Source organism: Cucumis melo, chromosome 5 (genome assembly GCF_025177605.1).
Source record: "Cucumis melo cultivar AY chromosome 5, USDA_Cmelo_AY_1.0, whole genome shotgun sequence".
Lineage (NCBI taxonomy): Eukaryota > Viridiplantae > Streptophyta > Magnoliopsida > Cucurbitales > Cucurbitaceae > Cucumis > Cucumis melo.
In genome coordinates, this window is record NC_066861.1 from 9565431 (window position 1) to 9582856 (window position 17426).

The 17426-nt window shown below is 34.2% G+C and overlaps 2 protein-coding genes across 3 annotated transcripts; one reads left to right on the forward strand and one right to left on the reverse strand.

The window, feature by feature from the left end:
• The first annotated feature begins 1305 nt into the window (after positions 1-1305).
• On the forward strand, positions 1306-9936 carry LOC103496949 (uncharacterized). Of its 2 annotated transcripts, XM_051084438.1 has the most exons (4): positions 1306-1822; positions 1988-2941; positions 7739-8744; positions 8869-9936. In XM_051084438.1, the coding sequence occupies exons 2-4, from the start codon at positions 2864-2866 to the stop codon at positions 9345-9347; spliced, it is 1563 nt and encodes a 520-aa protein (XP_050940395.1). In that variant the 5' UTR covers positions 1306-1822; positions 1988-2863; the 3' UTR covers positions 9348-9936. The 2 variants fall into 2 exon arrangements, with proteins under 2 accessions (XP_050940395.1, XP_050940396.1); XM_051084439.1 differs by having other exon boundaries at positions 1306-2941.
• Positions 9937-10932: 996 nt separating this feature from the next.
• Positions 10933-15461, reverse strand: LOC103496948 (protein ECERIFERUM 26-like). The gene is made up of 2 exons (XM_008458996.3): positions 14873-15461; positions 10933-12133 (listed from the first exon to the last, which is right to left on the reverse strand). Exons 1-2 carry the CDS (start codon positions 15308-15310, stop codon positions 11219-11221), a joined length of 1353 nt encoding a protein of 450 aa, XP_008457218.2. The 5' UTR covers positions 15311-15461; the 3' UTR covers positions 10933-11218.
• Positions 15462-17426: the final 1965 nt, after the last annotated feature.

Genomic DNA, 17426 nt, shown 5'->3' on the forward strand with positions numbered 1-17426 from the left:
TGCTAAAGGTATCACACTTTTAGTGACATTATTATTGTGTTGCTAATTCTTTTAGTGACGCAAATTTAAAATATGTCGCTAATAATAATCTTTTGTGACATATTTTTTTTGCGTCGCTATAAATGACTTTTACCGACAAAAATTTGTTACGTCACTAAAAATTTGTCACTAAATAGCAATTTTTTTGTAGTGTGCATGGAAAATGTGTGCAAAGACGATGGCAATGGCTTTAACAATACTCTTGTGTTTGAATACGAACACTAGTCCATTAACCACACCAATAGTTGCTTGCAATCTTCTCATGAACCACGTTCACGAAACATCATTCTTCTTATTCCCTAATCTGAAAGTAAGCAGGTAACTTAAAATGATCGTTTAGATTTGGTAAACAATCGTTTAGATTTAGTTAAACGATTTTTTTAAATTCTTTTACTACATGATCATTTAGATTTGTCTACACAATCGTTTAGATTTAGCTAAACGATTTTTTTAAATTCTTTTGCTACACGATCGTTTATTTTTTTATATGATCGTTTTGATTTGTCTACATGATCGTTTAGATTTGGCTAAATGATTTTTTAAATTCTTTTGGTACATGATCGTTTAGATTTGTCTACCAATTATTTATTTTTTTACACAATCGTTTACATTTAACTACTCTAATCTGAATGTTTATTTCAAGATTTTTTATACATGATTTTTAGATTTGCTATTTTTTTGTATCCAAATTCAAACGACATAAAAAAAGAAGAGAAAAAGAATAAAGATAATGGAAAGAAATCACACCGAAAAAAAGGAAAAGAAAAAAAATGATGGAAAGATTAAACGACGTAAAAAAGAATCAAAAAAGAAGAAAGACGAAGAAAAAATTAAACGATGTAAAAAAGAATAAAAAAAGAAGAAAAAACATTGAAAGAAGACGACGGAAAGAAATAGCAGCGAAAAAAAAAAGAAAAGTAGAAAGACGATGTAAAGATTTAACGACGTAAAAAAATAGAAAAATAAGAAAGATTATGGAAAAAGTTCGCACTAGGAAGAATAGGTAAGAAATGGCAAGAGGCAGAAGACATTTCATATAGAGAAAAAAATGAAAAGGCAAACATGGAATATTTAAAAAATAGATTGCGGTGCGTTAAATTTAGCTTACATATATTTGAACACAATTATAAAGGAAAATCAGGTCAAACAAATGGAGAAATACCCCTATTTTACCCTTCTATCACTTGCGTGTGACCTCCAATGACCAAATATATATATAAAAAATATTTTTTTAAAAAAAGGAGAAGAAATAAAAAAGTAGTAATCACTAGGAAGGAAGAGGAAGTTAGAGGCATTCTCAAATCGTTTTTGTTTGAGAATAGTTGGGAGAGAGAACTCAGAGACAGAGATACAACCAAAGAGAAACAAAGAAGGAAACTCAGTAGAACCAAGAGAAGAAACCCCCAATTTCTTTTTTCCTTTTTCCTTTTTTCTTTATTTTTTATAATACACTCTCAAATCTCTTACACACACAACAAGAGAAGAGAAGAGAAGAGCAGCAAGAGATTGAAGAACACAATCTATTTAGCTACATACACCTTTTTTTTGGGTTTTCTTCCTTGTTTCCCATTTCACATGCCTTCTGTTTCTCCTTAATCTCTGTTTCAGCCACATAAACACAGAGATCTTGTCCTTCTACATTGCCTACTCTGTACCGGACAAGCTAATCTCATTACCTAATTCCCCAATCACTTTCTTTCATCCACCCACTTCCAATTTCTTCCTTTTCCCCCTAAATCCACCTGCTTTTACCCTTTTCATCCTTACCCTATTATTCAAATAGGTAGTCTCTTTTCTGGGTTTTGATTCTATCTATCTATCTATCTATTTCTTTGTTTTCAAAAAACGATTTCTTCCGATTCTCGGTTTCTTTGTTTTGTTTTTGAGGATTAAAAAATTAGGGTTTTGGTACTAGCTATGTGCTCATGTATTCGTTGGATTTTTCTAGGGTTTTGACGGATCGTTACTGGGTGGCTCTCCAATTTATCGGTTTTGCACTTATTAGGGTTTGGTACCGCCTATGGATTGAAAGTATGATTTTGACTGAGACATCGCGTTTTCTCTAGAATGGGCTGGAGCTCCGATCTTTTGTGGGATTCTGGTTTTAGTTTATACTTTGTCGAGCCTGCGATTCTGAAACTGTAACGTACCACTAGAATGAAGTGAACTTTGCTGGTCTGATCATGGAAGAAGATTGCACATTATAGACTTGTTTTTGACAGTGATCAGTTTCAACCCAATCAATTTCTTGGATTACAAGGGATTTTCGATACTGTTTCTGGTGTTTCGTCTCTAATTTTGGAGTTCTGTTGGTTTAAAGAGGGGATAATAATTTACCCAAGAGGATAATCAAGTGACTCTAGCGTTGAATCATTGGCATTTTTCTAGAACTGATCGGGAGAGCTAATTGTGCTTAATTTGTTATTAAGTAGTACTTTTTGTCTGCGTTTCAATTGATTTTCGTATTTAGGGTTTCTCTGAAATTCGGGAACTGGGTTAGAATTCATATAGTCCAGTGGCAGAGTTGGATCTTAATATCTGTTTTTCTTCAGAATTTTGGAAATATCTCTCTTGGCCTGTGCTTATTATTACTCTATTCGTGTTTTTAAGTGGGAAGAGTTCTCTGAGGTTTGGGAATTGCATCCGTGGGATTGACTAAGAAGCTCATGGAGGAATATTGAAGCTGGAAATGAATGCGAGGACATGGTGCATGGACAGCAGCTTAGTTTCTTGTTCGTTCCTTTTTCGGAACAGTGCTTCTGGAAAGTAGTTATAGCATTTTCGCTTGTGGGAGGAGCTCTTGTTTTTTGTCTTACTCTGTGCAATGTCGCGCTGCTTTCCATTTCCGCCACCAGGATATGAAAAGAAGTCCAGGGCAGAGGACGCAGACCTACTAAAAAAGGTTTACAACTTACCTTGTCGTCTAATAGATATATTACTAGTGAGATATTTGATGGAGAAAAATTATTACTGGCCCTTTTGAAACTACATGGAGCATCCTGCTATAACTCCATTCTGGGAGGTTTATTAGGCATGATTTCAGAGTCATCATAAAGGCTCACATGACTAGACTTGTTTGACATTTAGATGAAACATCTGGTCCTTCTATTTTCTTTAAGCACTACTGGTGTCAAACTGTTAGATTCACTGCTGTTTCTTAAAAATCGAATATTATTCTGCATGTCCATTCCAAGAATGAACAATTCATATGTTTGTGAGATTAAAAGCAATGGATGGTAGTTGATCATGAGATAATTGTGTATGCCACTGCCTGCTTTTGATAAATACTAGCTTATTAGATGGTTTATAGGGCTGCTCTCTGCCAGCTATTTCTCACCTTATATTTTATTTTGTGTGCTTGTATCTGCTCTATTTTTTTTTTTTTTTTTTGGGGGGGGGGGGGGGTCTGTGTTCTCGTTTGTCTTAAGAATCTTAAAAATATTTCTGCCACATCCACGTGTTTCTTTGGGTAAATGGTAGCTGTAGATGGCAATATAGCTTCTCACTTTGAAAAAAAAAATACTCTTCTCCTTCAACATATATTTATACATTAATACATGTTAATTGTCGTTTGACATTTGAAGTATTTCAAGTGGGGTGAGGGTCGTTAGACCAGATCTTTCATTGTACTGGATGGCTCACTATATCATTAGCAATTTTTGTTGGGGAGCTGTTTAAATGGGAGAATTATCTTTTCAATCTCTTTCAGCTTAAGCCTGGGACATGAATTCTTCTGTGTCTTCTATGGGAAGCTTCTCCTATGAATAGCCTGCTAAGTGCTAACTTTTTTAATTTCTACGGAAAAAATCTTGATGATATCAAATCTTTTGGATCTGATTTCTCGTCAGCCTAATTTTATCAGGTTTCTGATAATTTTTTATTTGTTGATTACTTGAATTATTTTAGGATTTCCACTTCTTAATCTCCCTTCCAGATCTTTAGCTTACATTTTCCATCTTATCTTGAGGACTTCATTTTGTCAATACATTGTAAGCATACAGTTCCAGTAGGCTTCTTTGGTTGGTGACTTGAGAGAAGACTGTTTTCGATATGCACATAAACAAGACGCCTAAGGCTCATATGCGAAGCTAACATGGGAAAAGAAATATTGTATAACCAAAGTACAAGTTTCAAATGAGAATTCTAAGGTCCTTTCTATTGGAAGTTAAAAACGAAGCTCAAATATAGAATATAGTGTGGACTGGAATATAGAATATTATGTACAGCTCCATAATTGGAAATCTGCCACTTTAATCAGGCTGGATGGATAGTTGTGTGTGGAGAGAAGGATAAATAACTGTGAGATGAATTGAGAGTTGAGAGAGATACAAGCATGAAAGGAGAAGTAAAAGATGAAAGTATGGGCAGAGCATGGGAGGTGAGTGAGATAAAGTTGGGCCTTGCTCTTGAAGAAGCTATTGAGATGATGAGGTAAGGATGATGGCTGGGTTTCTATTTTTTATCAACCCTTAAAAGTGATTTTTCTTGGGGTTAGGGTAGGAAGTTGCTGACAATGGTTTGTAATTTTCTCACTTCTCAAACAAAGCTTAAATTCGACTTGATTCACTGCTTTCTCAAACAGAGCTTAAACTTGACTTGATTATAGACCCAATTTTCTATCAGTACATCCATGCTAGAATCGTCTGGACTGTTTCCCTCTCCATTGTAATTGTTCCAGCATATCTTCTCTTGTTGAAGTCTTTGTGGTTCTAAAAAAATTGGAAACCTCATCTTGAGGTCTCAAACTCATGTTAGGGCTTTCTTGATGTTTAGGACATGTGACATCACACTGACACCTACGATCTGGCTTTATGATCCATGTTTGAAAGAAAATCTCTTTCGATTGTTGGAATTGTAATTTGGTTTGTGCACTTTTGGTAATGGGCATGTCTTTGATGATGAACATCGGGAGGTTCTATACTACTTATGTGGAAGTTGTTTTGATTTAGAACAATTAAAAAATTAGATGAATGTGCGAGGATAGAGGTGGTTATTAGATATGTGTGGTTGTCTTCACTTTGCTTTGTTTGAATTTCTTATCCAGTACTTTTGTTTGATCTTCCTTCTTACAAATCTTTCTTGAACATCTAGTTTTTTGGTTGCAACCTTATATTACAATAGTGTCAGATTCTTAATTTGTTGGCTGTTTTTGGTGTTTCTGTATTATGTTGTTTGAAAAATAACAGGAGTGCTACTAATTAATTAATCTACAAAATGGTATTTGAGAAGCACGGATTTCAGTCGAAATATATGTTCTTTCATGGATTCTGTTCTCTTATATTGTTGGCTGCAAAGTTTCAAAGCGTTCCATCCTGGTGTCATTGTTAAGATTAGTCATATTTGATAATTAGAATGTTTTCTTTTCCAACAAACTGTTTGCAGTGACCTTTTTTCAACAACAGCGTCTTATAATGATTGATTTATTATTACTGGAGCATCTGGATCTTGAAAAACAATAGGATCTTTATGGGAATGGAGAGATCAGAGAGAAGGAGGTTTGATCCTTAGCTAGATTTAGTGCTTCACTCTGGTAGTTCTGTTTAAGGATTTTGAAATTGTTCATTAATTCTTATTCCTTTGGATGGATGCTCATCAATGAGATTGTTTCTATTCCAATTTTTTTGGATGGATGCCTCTTTCTAGGCAGCTAGACTTGTACTTGTGTTGTTGTCTGTAGTGCCCGTCGTGCTGGCCCTCTGGTAAAAGCTTGATTTTTTTTATTCTTTTTACACAGTTTTCAGAACTGAAAATGTTTTACTGGTTTTGTGGGTTGGTTTTTGAGATCTCCTTCAAATTCTTCTTGGTAGAAAATTTTGGAGTAGTAGGCACCTCTGTGGATGTGGATGAAACTTGAGATTTAGGGAGACTTCAACTTCATATTAAGCTTTTGTTGTTTAATATATCGATTGGCTACAATTCCCAGTCCTATTTCTTGTGCTATTCACAGGAATAAGATCCTGAAGGGCTTGACAGTTTACTTAGGTCCAAAGAAGTTACCTTCCATCTTTTTCTCCCTTAATTGTACAGTCTTGCTTAGAGTGATGCAGGCAATCAAGACCTTTCTCCCCTTATTTTTCAACTCCACAGTTCAGTGACCCACCTGATAAATTTTGTTCATTGGTGCAACCCATGATGTATCCAGAGCAAGTACACTGTTAAAGAATAGATACGACTTTGGCTTTGGCGACATATGTACTCGATTGTTGCTAATTAGTATCTAGAACAGGGCTATGTTAGGGTATCTCTTTCAGCACACATTTCCACTGTAAAGATTGCTTAGAATCTCGAAATGAACAGAATGTTGTTTGGTTCTTTTTGTGTCATCTAAAGTGTAATGATGCCTAATTGGAGGCTTACTAGTAAAAGAATGAGACTCCGTCAGTGGCCATCTTCCTCATGTCAGGCTACTGAAGCAGCCAAATTTTATGACTAAGCAGCCTATTGTTAAATCTTATTTTAAAATAAGATCTCGTCCCTTATGCCTTCTGGGTCTGCAACTATGATGAAGACATTTCTAACCTGATCCACCTGATAGAGTGTTTGAGTACTTACAAAATGGCTGGTTTATCTGCTGTAACGTCTTTCCATGAAAAAGTAACTGTCAGTATGCGGGGTGTGTTTGGACATATAACTTGAAGGGCTTCTAGCACTACTCAAAACTTTGACATAGAGTTCCATCTTATTTGCTGAGACCATATTTGCTAATGGATAATCCTGTGCCAGAATGCTTCCATTTCATTCAAAAATCGCTATCCTCATTTTAATCCTTTTTTCCCAAGCTTCCAAAGATTCAGACCATATTTATAATGAAAGTTTAGGGTTGATATCGATACAACTTCCCGAGGTTAGGTGACTTCCAATCACTCAAAAATATTCAAATGGAGAGAGAGAGAGAGAGAGAGAGAGTAAAATAAAAACTAGTGATCGCTAGGAAGGGTAGTTTGAGACTTTCTCAAACCTTTCTCTATTTTTCTTCAGGAAAGTTAAGGGAACTCACAGATAGAGATAGATAAACAAAGAAGGAAACAAAGTAGAATCAGAGAAGAAACCCCCAAATTTGCACACTTAGTAGACTCAAATCTCTGCACACATAAGAAGAGAGAATCTAGAGCTAGAAAGAGCTTTTTACCAGTAGACGTCAATGCCTTACCATAGTCCCATATTTGTAGCCTTCACAAGTTTACATATTTTTGTTTTGCTCTTCTTGTGTCATAAGCGTCAATTTGAACATTCATTGTGATGTGCTCCGTGCTTGAGCTGGAGTTGGTATTGAATAAAATTTTAGTCCTTTGGGAGATTCAAAGGATTTTATTTGAAGCAACACAGATGCTTGATGTTTTGTAAAATTGTAAGAGATGATTGGATATAGCACAAACGTCTGGTTATCTATTGTGCAGTAGTGATATCACTACTCCACTCTGATGAGGTGGTGTTCTGATTTTTAACAATTTTCCTTTAATCTTAACTTTTTTCTTTCCTTTTAAAAATTTCTTGTAGCTCCTTTTCATTTAAGTTAGACATGCAGAAAGGTTTCTATTTGATCTTGTTTCAAGTCCAATTTTTGTAACAATGGCAGCTATGTTTCATCATTTCACAAGTTATCAACATATCATATAGAAATGGAATGAAAAAACATGGTTTTCTACTCATTTTGAAATGTTTTTGCTCTGATAGTCCGACTTTTCTTTCTGATTGGCAGGAGAAGAGCAAAGAGAAAAAGCATAAAAAGGAGAAGAAAGAGAAGGAAAAGAGAGAGGGCAAAGAAAAAAGAGACAAGGATAAAAGTGATGAGAAACGCCGGGAAAAGAAAGACAAAAAGAAAGACAGGGACAAAAAGAAGGATAGGAATAAGGAGAAGGAGAAAGCACATGCTTCGGAGGAGAGTAAACATTCAGGGAAAATTGGGAGTCAAAATGGAGAAGAAGTTGTTAGAGTCAAACATAACAATGTCCAAGAGGAGAAGCATGCTGGGCAATTTGATTCTTACATTGGAAATAAGATTAGTCAGAATTCTTTTCACTCTAAGGAGACAAAGAACACAAAAATGGTGCTGGAGGTGGGGAGGAGAATTGAGGACAGTGGAACTGCAAAGGTCGAGAAGTTTGCTGTTGCACAACCAAGAAGGGATGATGGAATGGTCGCACAGGTGGGTAGGATTTCTGAGACCTTGCTTGAAAGTAAGGACCAAAGCAAGAACAAGAAAATTGATGAAAGAAAATACAATGGTCAAGGACTTAGACACGAGGAAAGATTCGGTGGCAGTTCTGCAGTCCCAAGTTCAGCCACAACTGCAGCTGCAGCTGCGACCGCAACTGCAACTGCGACTGTTGAACCTGGAGTTCCAGGAATGTTCAAACAATTGGAGAAAAGTGCCGAGAGAAGGAAAGAATCAAATGATAAAACTAGACAGAAAGAAGGTGAAGAAAAACGGAGCAAACACAAGGATAAAGATAAGGAGAAGAAAGGACGGTCAAATGATAAAGAGAGCGATAAAGAGAAGAAAAAAGAAAAGAAAGCAAAGGAGAAGGTGGAAGAGAAGAATGCCATGGTAGATAAAACAAAGGAGATCAATAAGGATAACCTATTAGGTAGACATTCTACAAATACGAATACATCACAACTTCCTGACAGCAATATAGGTGCTGCAGTTGAGGAAAACATAATTAAGAAACGGAAGGATTTTGAGCCTAATGGAGTCTTGCATGGTGAGTTAATTTGTATAAATGAACCACGTAATTATTTGGCTATGGATCTATTAATTGAACTTGGTTGTAGTTTATACTGGTAACTCTTTTAGCTCTCAAAATAGTTTTCTTAATTTTCTTTCAGCAATTGACAACAGATCCAGTAAGTTGTTGAGGCCTACTTCTCATTCATTGAAGGAAAATGGTAGGATACTGGAACCGTGCTTGACTTCCACCTTGCCTCCTTCAGAGAGACAGGCTGTGTCAAATGACCTTATTTTGGTTGGTAAAGAACGCAAGATTAATGGCATTATTGACGCTCACCACCCACCTGCCTCTTTGAAACACAAGTCTGGACAAGTCGATCATCCTCAACCTACTGCAATCCATAAAAAATCACCTCATCCAGATTCCAAGCACTTGAGTCAGGTATATTCAGTACCCAAAATGGAGGAATTGTCAGATTCTGATAGCCAAGATTGGCTATTTTGTGGCAATTCTTCCCTAGCGATGAAGCCCAAGTTGGAAGCTTCGGACGCCACAGAAATGCCAAACGTATGGGCCGATGCAATGCAGATAGAATCCGCTGATGTTTATGCTCTGCCTTATGTTCTTCCATACTGATGGTCTCACATGATTGGGCTTGATTTACCAACTTGACTCTATCTGACTCAGGGTAGGTGCCGCCTTGAAATTGTGTTGGAGTGGTGATTCACTGGCAGCCACGTCACAGCAACTCCCTTGATCACATGGAAGCACATATCCTTTCTTCTTCCACTGCTGCTCTTGCAGCTGGGGCTGGACGTGTGATTTGATAATCTTGCTATCAAATTGTTGATTGGAACAGCATCATCTGGATTGCTCTTGATCGTTGAGGGGTGGGGGGTAGGTATGGATGGTGGTTTTTGGCTTAGGACATTAAATAACTAATTCATTGAAATGAGAAAAATTCATAAAGGCTGCTGTGGGAGGTTTGCCTGCAGAGAGAGAGAGAGTGTGAGAGAGAGAGAGAGAGAGAGAGAGGAGGTGTGAGCTTGTGGTATTTTATTTAATTTGCTTGGAGCTGAAAAAAGCACTTTCTAATTGAGAATGTGAAAGGAATTAGATGTGGTCTTTACAACTCCACCACAATTTTGATTTGTATCATAGAACTTTTTTATTTACAGAAATGTAAGATAGAGGGAAAAGGAAAATTAGTGCAATTCATTTATAAGGCTGCGGATTGGTTTTCATATCTTCATTTTTCATTCCTAGATGGTGTGGTAAAAAGACTCTGGTTTGCTTTTTGAAGATACTAAAAGCTTACTACCCTTATTATTAGGCTCAAGAAATTTTCTCCTCTTTTTTACCTTCCTGTTCTTCTATCAAAACACTCATATGGTGGCCATTGAAGTGTGATTTGTTAGCTTTTAAGATCCTCTTCATAGATTAGTTTACTGTCAATTAGAATAAAACAGAGATGGAGGCTGTAGAAGTTGATAGGTAGCAGGTGTTGCTGTTCCTCACAATCATTGAAACCAATGTTGGCAAGTTGAAGAATCCTTTGTAAATCCTTCATCTTGATTCTTTCTGCCTTATCTTCTTTTAGTTTTATGACACTTTGATTTGGGAAGTTTGAGATTATTGGATACTTGATAACTATGAATCAATAGCATAGGAACTTTTTTCCCCCTCTTTAAGGTTGGGTAGATTTAGGGTTTGGTTTTAGTTATTTATTTGATGAATAGTTTTCTTAATTTCAATTGATCACAGAAAGGTGGTTAGTGTTGGAGGTAAAGATTCTTGGTCTATTTAAACAATTTTCTTTGAAAATATCAATTCAACCCAAACAAATCATTTATTAATCACTACTTGTTTGAGTAATAACTCTTTATTATTTTAAGAGTAAAAGTCAAACACCTGCATGAGTAATCAAAACAAGTTGGTGCTCAATGATTTCCATTTTCAATTGAAACTGGTATTTTCTTTTAATTATTATTATTATTTGTTTACCTTCTTTTTTCCACTTTCTACTCCAATTTTATTTTTAACTAAAATATTTAACCAGCAACTTGAAAACTTTTGCATGTACCAAAGCAATATTTTCTTAAATGGTTTAAGGTATGAAACTTTACCATGCAACCTTGAATACAAATCTTATTTATTTCTTCACGAATTCCTACATATGCATAGTGGGTAAAAGTTTCAAAGCACTTTCTAATAAGTCACATTTTCATCCAATAATATTTTTAAGTATTAGATACATCTAATAATGTATTACATTCCATTGAAATTAATTAACTTACTAGAAATGCACTATATGATGAGAATCTACTAAGAACTTTTGCTCATCATTATGTTGATGAGCATTATTCTTTCCAAGTATTTTTACTATTCTAGTACCTCTCTTAACACACAACGAAGTGAAAAATATCTCGATGTTTATCATCTTAACTTTGACACAAAAGAAAAGGATAACTTCTTTTCTTAATTTCGTTCCAAAATATCTTGTTGACTCATTCCTTGTGTTTCTCAAGGAACATTCCATTGGCCATCAACTCAGCTTTCAGCCCCACCACTTCATTTTCCGGCAGAATCACAGTCACAAACCTCCCGCGGTCGTCCCGGCCACTGATCCCATCGTCTACTGGCCCAGGAATGACCACCACTGCTCCACCGTCTCCCACGCCGTGCAAGGTGTAGTACACAAATTTGGGTTTCTCATGATCCAATTCCATGATCCCATCTCCGTACAAATTGGCTTCATCCCATTTCACAAATGTCAAATTCGCCCCGTAAACAATAAAATCACTCACTCCATCGTCCCTGTCCACAGCCTCTTCAATGAGCTCCCCTTCGTCCTTCGCCGCGCTATCTACCAACAGAGCCGCCAGATCCCTCTGGTCGACGTCGGAGACAGCGGCCGCGGAAGATCTAACTGTAGAGACCTTCTGGGTGTTCCCAATTACTTTCCCCTGTTGTTTAACTGAATCAAGTTTACAGAGAGTTACCGTCGTGGGTTCGGAGCCTCGCCGGAGCTTGGCTATAGAATGCCAGAGAACGGCGGAGATGGATTCGAAAGGTGGGGTTTGGTGGGGCATTTGGGTTTGTAAATTGGCCAATTGGGTTGGGTTTAATTTGAAGGAAAATGATTCCATTTTGTACTTGTTGGTGGGGATCCAGTGGTCGCCGACCGGGTCGACTCGACGGAGGGAAAGTGGGGGCTTGGCGGAGGCGGAGACTGGAGGTTTGGGCGGTGGGGTGGTTGTGATGGTGGCGAGGGAAGGTAGTGGGGGGGATGTAAGGGCGGTGGGGGCGCCGAAGAGCATATTGGTGAGGGAGTTCATGAAAGCGGCGGGGGAGAAGGCGTCACTGAGGACGTGGGCCCAGGTCAGCCCAATGGACATTCCTTTGCATTTGAATCTCGTTACCTGTAGTATACAAATACATTACATGGCACTATCAACTTCAAACAATGTTGATACATCACATGCTATAAATTCAAATTTACTAAACACAATGTTTTACTGTCATAACATGCAATTGTTTACAGAAAAATATTTCGTACAATATGATGATGACATGCACGTGACAGGCTCAAGAGATGGGAAAGGGACAATATATGTATCATCACACCAATTAATAAAATTATGGTGACATTATACTGGTTTTCATTCAATAATCTCACAACTCATACCCCCCCCCCCCCCCCCCATCATTTTCTACTTTTCTTAATAATTAATTTTACTTTACTAACTAATCAAAATTTTATGGCCATGATAATAGGACAATGACTGGGGTCGTACCTAGTCCAGCAATTCCTTTTCTTGCACACTGAAAATAGTTCAATTCAATTTAAACATTAAAAAAAAATAAAAAAAAAATTACTTCCTCCAACAGATTTTTATTGCAAGTAGTTTGTGTCGTGGGTGCACCAACTTATGTTGCACTTAAAAAGGTTTCTTTTTAAATAGTAATGATACAAATATAATTAACCTTCAATTTAGTCCCAATACTGGTCTTTCGTTTTTTTTTACTTTAATTGTTACCCATTAACGTTTATACTATATAATCATATATATTATATTCTTTTGGATGAAAATTATTATTATTGTTATTATTATTATTCAAACAATTTATCTGAAAAATTAATTATTTTTTTTAATAGAGCAAATTTTAAAGTATAGAAATGAAAATATTGAAACGCAACTAAAAAAAAAAGTTAAATGACCCACCTTCAACAAGAAACCACTCACCATTTACTACCGTCATTAAAGCAAAATTAAACTCTCTACTCTGTCTCAGAGCCATTTCTCCCCTTACTGACTTTCCAATAATTGATGAAAGAATGGGAGAATCAAAACTAGAGAAAAGTATCCAAAGCATAATTTTGTTAGATACAAATTTCAATCGATCGAGATATATGTTCTCGTTCATTTATTCTTATGATTATTGGACTCCAATTCCATAGACATGTTTCTTTTTTGTGATTCCAATAGTTTTATGTATATACAATGATCTTTTACGCATATAACTTTTGACCTAATTTTGTTTGGTAATTAAAATGTATATATTAGCTATCTAAGATTCATATTGAATTGTTTACAATTCTTTGAATCATGGTTCTAATGCTCCTTAGTTTTGTTGTATTTCATTCCTAGTTTTTTGTTGTTGGAAAAGAAATTTCATATGCAATAATAATGATAGATGAGTATATATGAAATATTTATTTATTTTTGAAAAAGATGAAAGGTTTACTTCACACCGTTGGAATGAAGCTTTCAATCTCTGGCAGAACAAGGTTTTTATACAAAAGAAAAAGTTACACTTACACCCATGCTTGCATTCATTTCTGAAATTGATATATACTTTTTTTATTAGTAAAAGATGAGGATAACACTTAACTAACGTGACACAAATATATAATACTTTATGTCATAGGTGAAACATTTTAGAGTCTAATTTGCGTTTGGTATATAATTCTAAAGCTTTACAAATTTATTTATGTTTCGAGTTTGGTTTTAAATTAATCTTTGATATATGTTAATTCAATTCTTAAATTTGTAGATTTATATTTTTAATATTGATTTCTCGTCCAATAGTCACTTTTTAAAATTAGTAGTGATATTTATTAATTTATTTTTAGCTAAAAAGCTTAATTAATTATAATTATTTAAACTAAACTCAAAATCAAAATCAAAGAACAAAATTGCTTTTTTCTTTCCATAATATTTGAATAACTAAACTAGGGGTTAGATGTTTGATTAAAAGAAAGATCTTTTAATAGGACTTACTATCTAGAGATAACTAAAAAGTAATTTTAAAGAGATTTATTAAGAGAATTATTGAAGAGGATAAAATTATTGAAAATATTCAATTATTATTATTATTATTAAAGTGGTGAGATGCAAAGCCACATTTTGATTAATATTTTCACATTTTTCTTTTATTTTTTTGGAGTTGGATCAATTATGTAAAAACTAAAAAGATAAATGAAAGAACTTTTATTAGTAAATATTATTCCTAATTAAGATTAAAAATGGTTATTTTCTGATACTTTTGCAGAGAGCCTGGAGGCTCTACTATTCACTTTTAAAATTCAATATCCACGTGAATCAACATTTTTCTTTTATTATACTTGTAAAACAAATCATGTACCACAACAAAAATATTTCTTTTTATAAACAATTATTGATATCTCTATATATTTTATCATTAATTCTCGACTTTAAAAACTGATTTAGTTAAATATTACTCACTTTTTAAAAGCTCAAGTGAAAAACATTTTGTTGTTACTATTGATTTATAAACTTTTGGAATTTCAAGAGAGCTAATCTATCCTAACTTTGTTTTCCCTTCTTAAGCTCTAATCAAACCATCTATTAACTATATAATTAACAACCAAAGGCTTAAATTGAAGCTTGAGATAATTAAACATTTTATAATAATAAAAAAAAAAAATCAAGAACATAAAAACCAATATAAACAATAAACAAGTTGACTACTTCCCTCTCTATTTAATATATATTTATTTCAAGCTTCTAAAATAAGTCAACCATGGGAGTGTTGTGTTATCTTGGAATTTTAATCCAATAAATTTTTTAAGTTTAGTAAAATTTTAAATGTCCATTTTTAATTTATAAATTAAAAATTAAAAGAAAGGGACGAACCTGCATATAAATGGGAGGAGAAAAGTGCAATTCAGGTCCGATGACCTTCTGCGAAACCAGCAATTTCATGGACGACCAATCGTCCCCTATCATCTCCAGCCATTCCGACACTGTACTATCACACTCTGCCTCAACAAACCTTGCGCCACAGTCGTTACATTTTATGAATGGCCGGCCCGAATCCTCTCGCCGGAGCCGACCGCAGGTGAAGTTGTAGTCGTTGAATATAACGAACGTGGCGGCCTTAATCTGCGGCAGTGTCACCCTCTGGCTGGCCTCCGAGTCGAAGAAGTAGATTCCGTTGATGTAATGGAGTTTCATGGCCAAATCGAGGCCGGTCAGGTGATAGGAGCTGTCGCATCCGAGTGTTTGGCCGGGACCGACGGAGGAGATTCTGAAGCTGTGGACGAGGCTCTGTTCGTTTTCGCCGGAAACCATGGCGGAAGGAGAAGGATGTGATCGGAGGGGTTGATTTGAGGGGAGGAGGAAGAAGAGAAGAGGGGTTTTATAAAGTGGGGAGTTATGTTTTCATTTGTCAAAGCCGGTGAGGTAATCAAATGCATTTAATTACGTGTGGGCTGCTTATTAGTCCTTCCTTTTAGTTCGTTGGTAGTTTTGAGTCAGATTAGCATTTATACTTCCATATTTCCTTCATTTGCCATCAAATAATAATAAAATTTCAAATATTTTTGTCATATGTTGCTAATGTTGCTATTTTTCGCCATTTTTCTAATAAATATTATTTTCTATAGTAAAATTTTGAAAAACATTTTCATGCATCCAAATTATATCATTATTACTTCACTAATTGCAATCAATATTCATTCTAAATGCCTAAATTTAATGTTTAAAAGTATCAATATTTTAATTTTTAATTAACATTTTACATTTTACATTTAATAATATATATTTTATAATTTCACAAGTCTTACTTTTATGTTTAAAATTTTTCTTTCTTTCTTTCCTTTTTTTTTTTTTTTTAATTACTCTAAATAATTTAACTTTCATAACATAATAAATTAAAATAAATTACCATATTAAAGGCTCAATATGACTCCACACTTTACTAAACTGCGTTTCTAAACATTAATCTTTTGCTTATTTGAATGTCTTTGTTTTTCGGTGTTCGGTTGTGACCATTTTTGTTTTTATGCTTCCAAATCTAAACACAAATTTCTTATATATAATGTTAGGACTATATTTTAAGATAAATCTAGTATCATGGGATCATTAGATAAATTCACAAAATGAATGTTTTGAGACAAAATTGACTAAAATGCATAAATAGGTGTTTAGAGTTGAGAATAGAGAGACTAGAATATAAATTTTATAAAGATATGACCTAACCTAAACAAAAGCTCATAAGAAAGTATACAAGGGTTAAAAAATTATTCCCACCAAGCAGAAAAAAAGGAGAGAGAGAAACGATCGATTTCAGTTTGGTTAGTTATTATAAAAATTGTATTTACAGTCCAAGGAGTTGACAAAAAAGAAAAAAAAAAATAGTATCTAAGTTTGTCCTTGAAAGCAAAAATAAACTTAAATTACATTTGATGGGATCATGGGAGAGTGATATATATCTTCGAACGAAATAACACTATGGTTCAAAAAAGAAGAGAAGGCGTGTGAGAAGATTATATTTTGTCAACTTTTATCGTTGTTTTATGTTATTATTAACTCTATTTATACCAATAATTTCGACCCACAATGAAAAATATAAAAAATGTTTTCTCAACCACACCGCCAACCATGCACGTAATATATATCAATTTGTATAGCCAAATTTGAACGATTTGTTTTTTTAATTCTATCATTTAATTTAGTTAGACGATGCTTTAGTTTTGTCATTTATATTTGGCTACTCCAAATCTAAATGGTTTAGATTTGTTTATTTTTTTAAATTATTTTACTGCACAATCTCATTATTTAGATTTGGTTATTCTAATTTAAAAAATTATTTTTCAAGATTATTTAAGAAGGAAAAGAAGAAAGATGATGGAAAGAAATGACAGATAAAAAAATAGAAAAAGAAAAAAGATGATAGAAAGAAATTATCAAAATCTAAACAACATAAAAGAAAGAAGAGAAAAAGAAGAAAGACGGGAGAAAGAAATCGCAATAAAAAAAGAAAAAAAAGATGAAAAAGACATAAAATGAAATTGCAGCAAAAAGAAAGAAGAAGAAATGAAAAAAGACCATAAAAAGAAATTCAACCAAGAGAAGAATAAAAATAGAAGGACAAACCTGAAATAATTAAAAAACATGGACTTTGTTAAAGGAGGACAGTCTGTTATATCTATGAAAATGTTCCAATAGTGTCCGCATCTAAGTTTAAATATATTTTTTTCTATAAATTCTTTTATTTAGATATTATTATAAAGAAGTCTTTTGATCCATTTTCAAGTGTACAAAAACTTCGTAATTTCTCGTTTAATCAAATGGCTTTCCTACAATTTATGCATTTTTTTTTCATTTTTGATTTTGTACATTATCAACTCCGAGCTTCTTTCTAACTCTTCCTTTCCATATATGTTGATGATAATATGTGTTTTAC

Bases quoted from the DNA above. Each gene is read 5' to 3' on its own strand.
- LOC103496949 (XM_051084439.1), top strand. From the start codon at position 2,864: ATGTCGCGCTGCTTTCCATTTCCGCCACCAGGATATGAAAAGAAGTCC. The intron at 2,942-7,738 runs GTTTACAACTTA...TCTGATTGGCAG, and splicing joins ACGCAGACCTACTAAAAAAG to GAGAAGAGCAAAGAGAAAAA. The intron at 8,745-8,868 runs GTGAGTTAATTT...ATTTTCTTTCAG, and splicing joins GCCTAATGGAGTCTTGCATG to CAATTGACAACAGATCCAGT.
- LOC103496948 (XM_008458996.3), bottom strand. From the start codon at position 15,310: ATGGTTTCCGGCGAAAACGAACAGAGCCTCGTCCACAGCTTCAGAATC. The intron at 12,134-14,872 runs GTTCGTCCCTTT...TGTATACTACAG, and splicing joins CTCCTCCCATTTATATGCAG to GTAACGAGATTCAAATGCAA.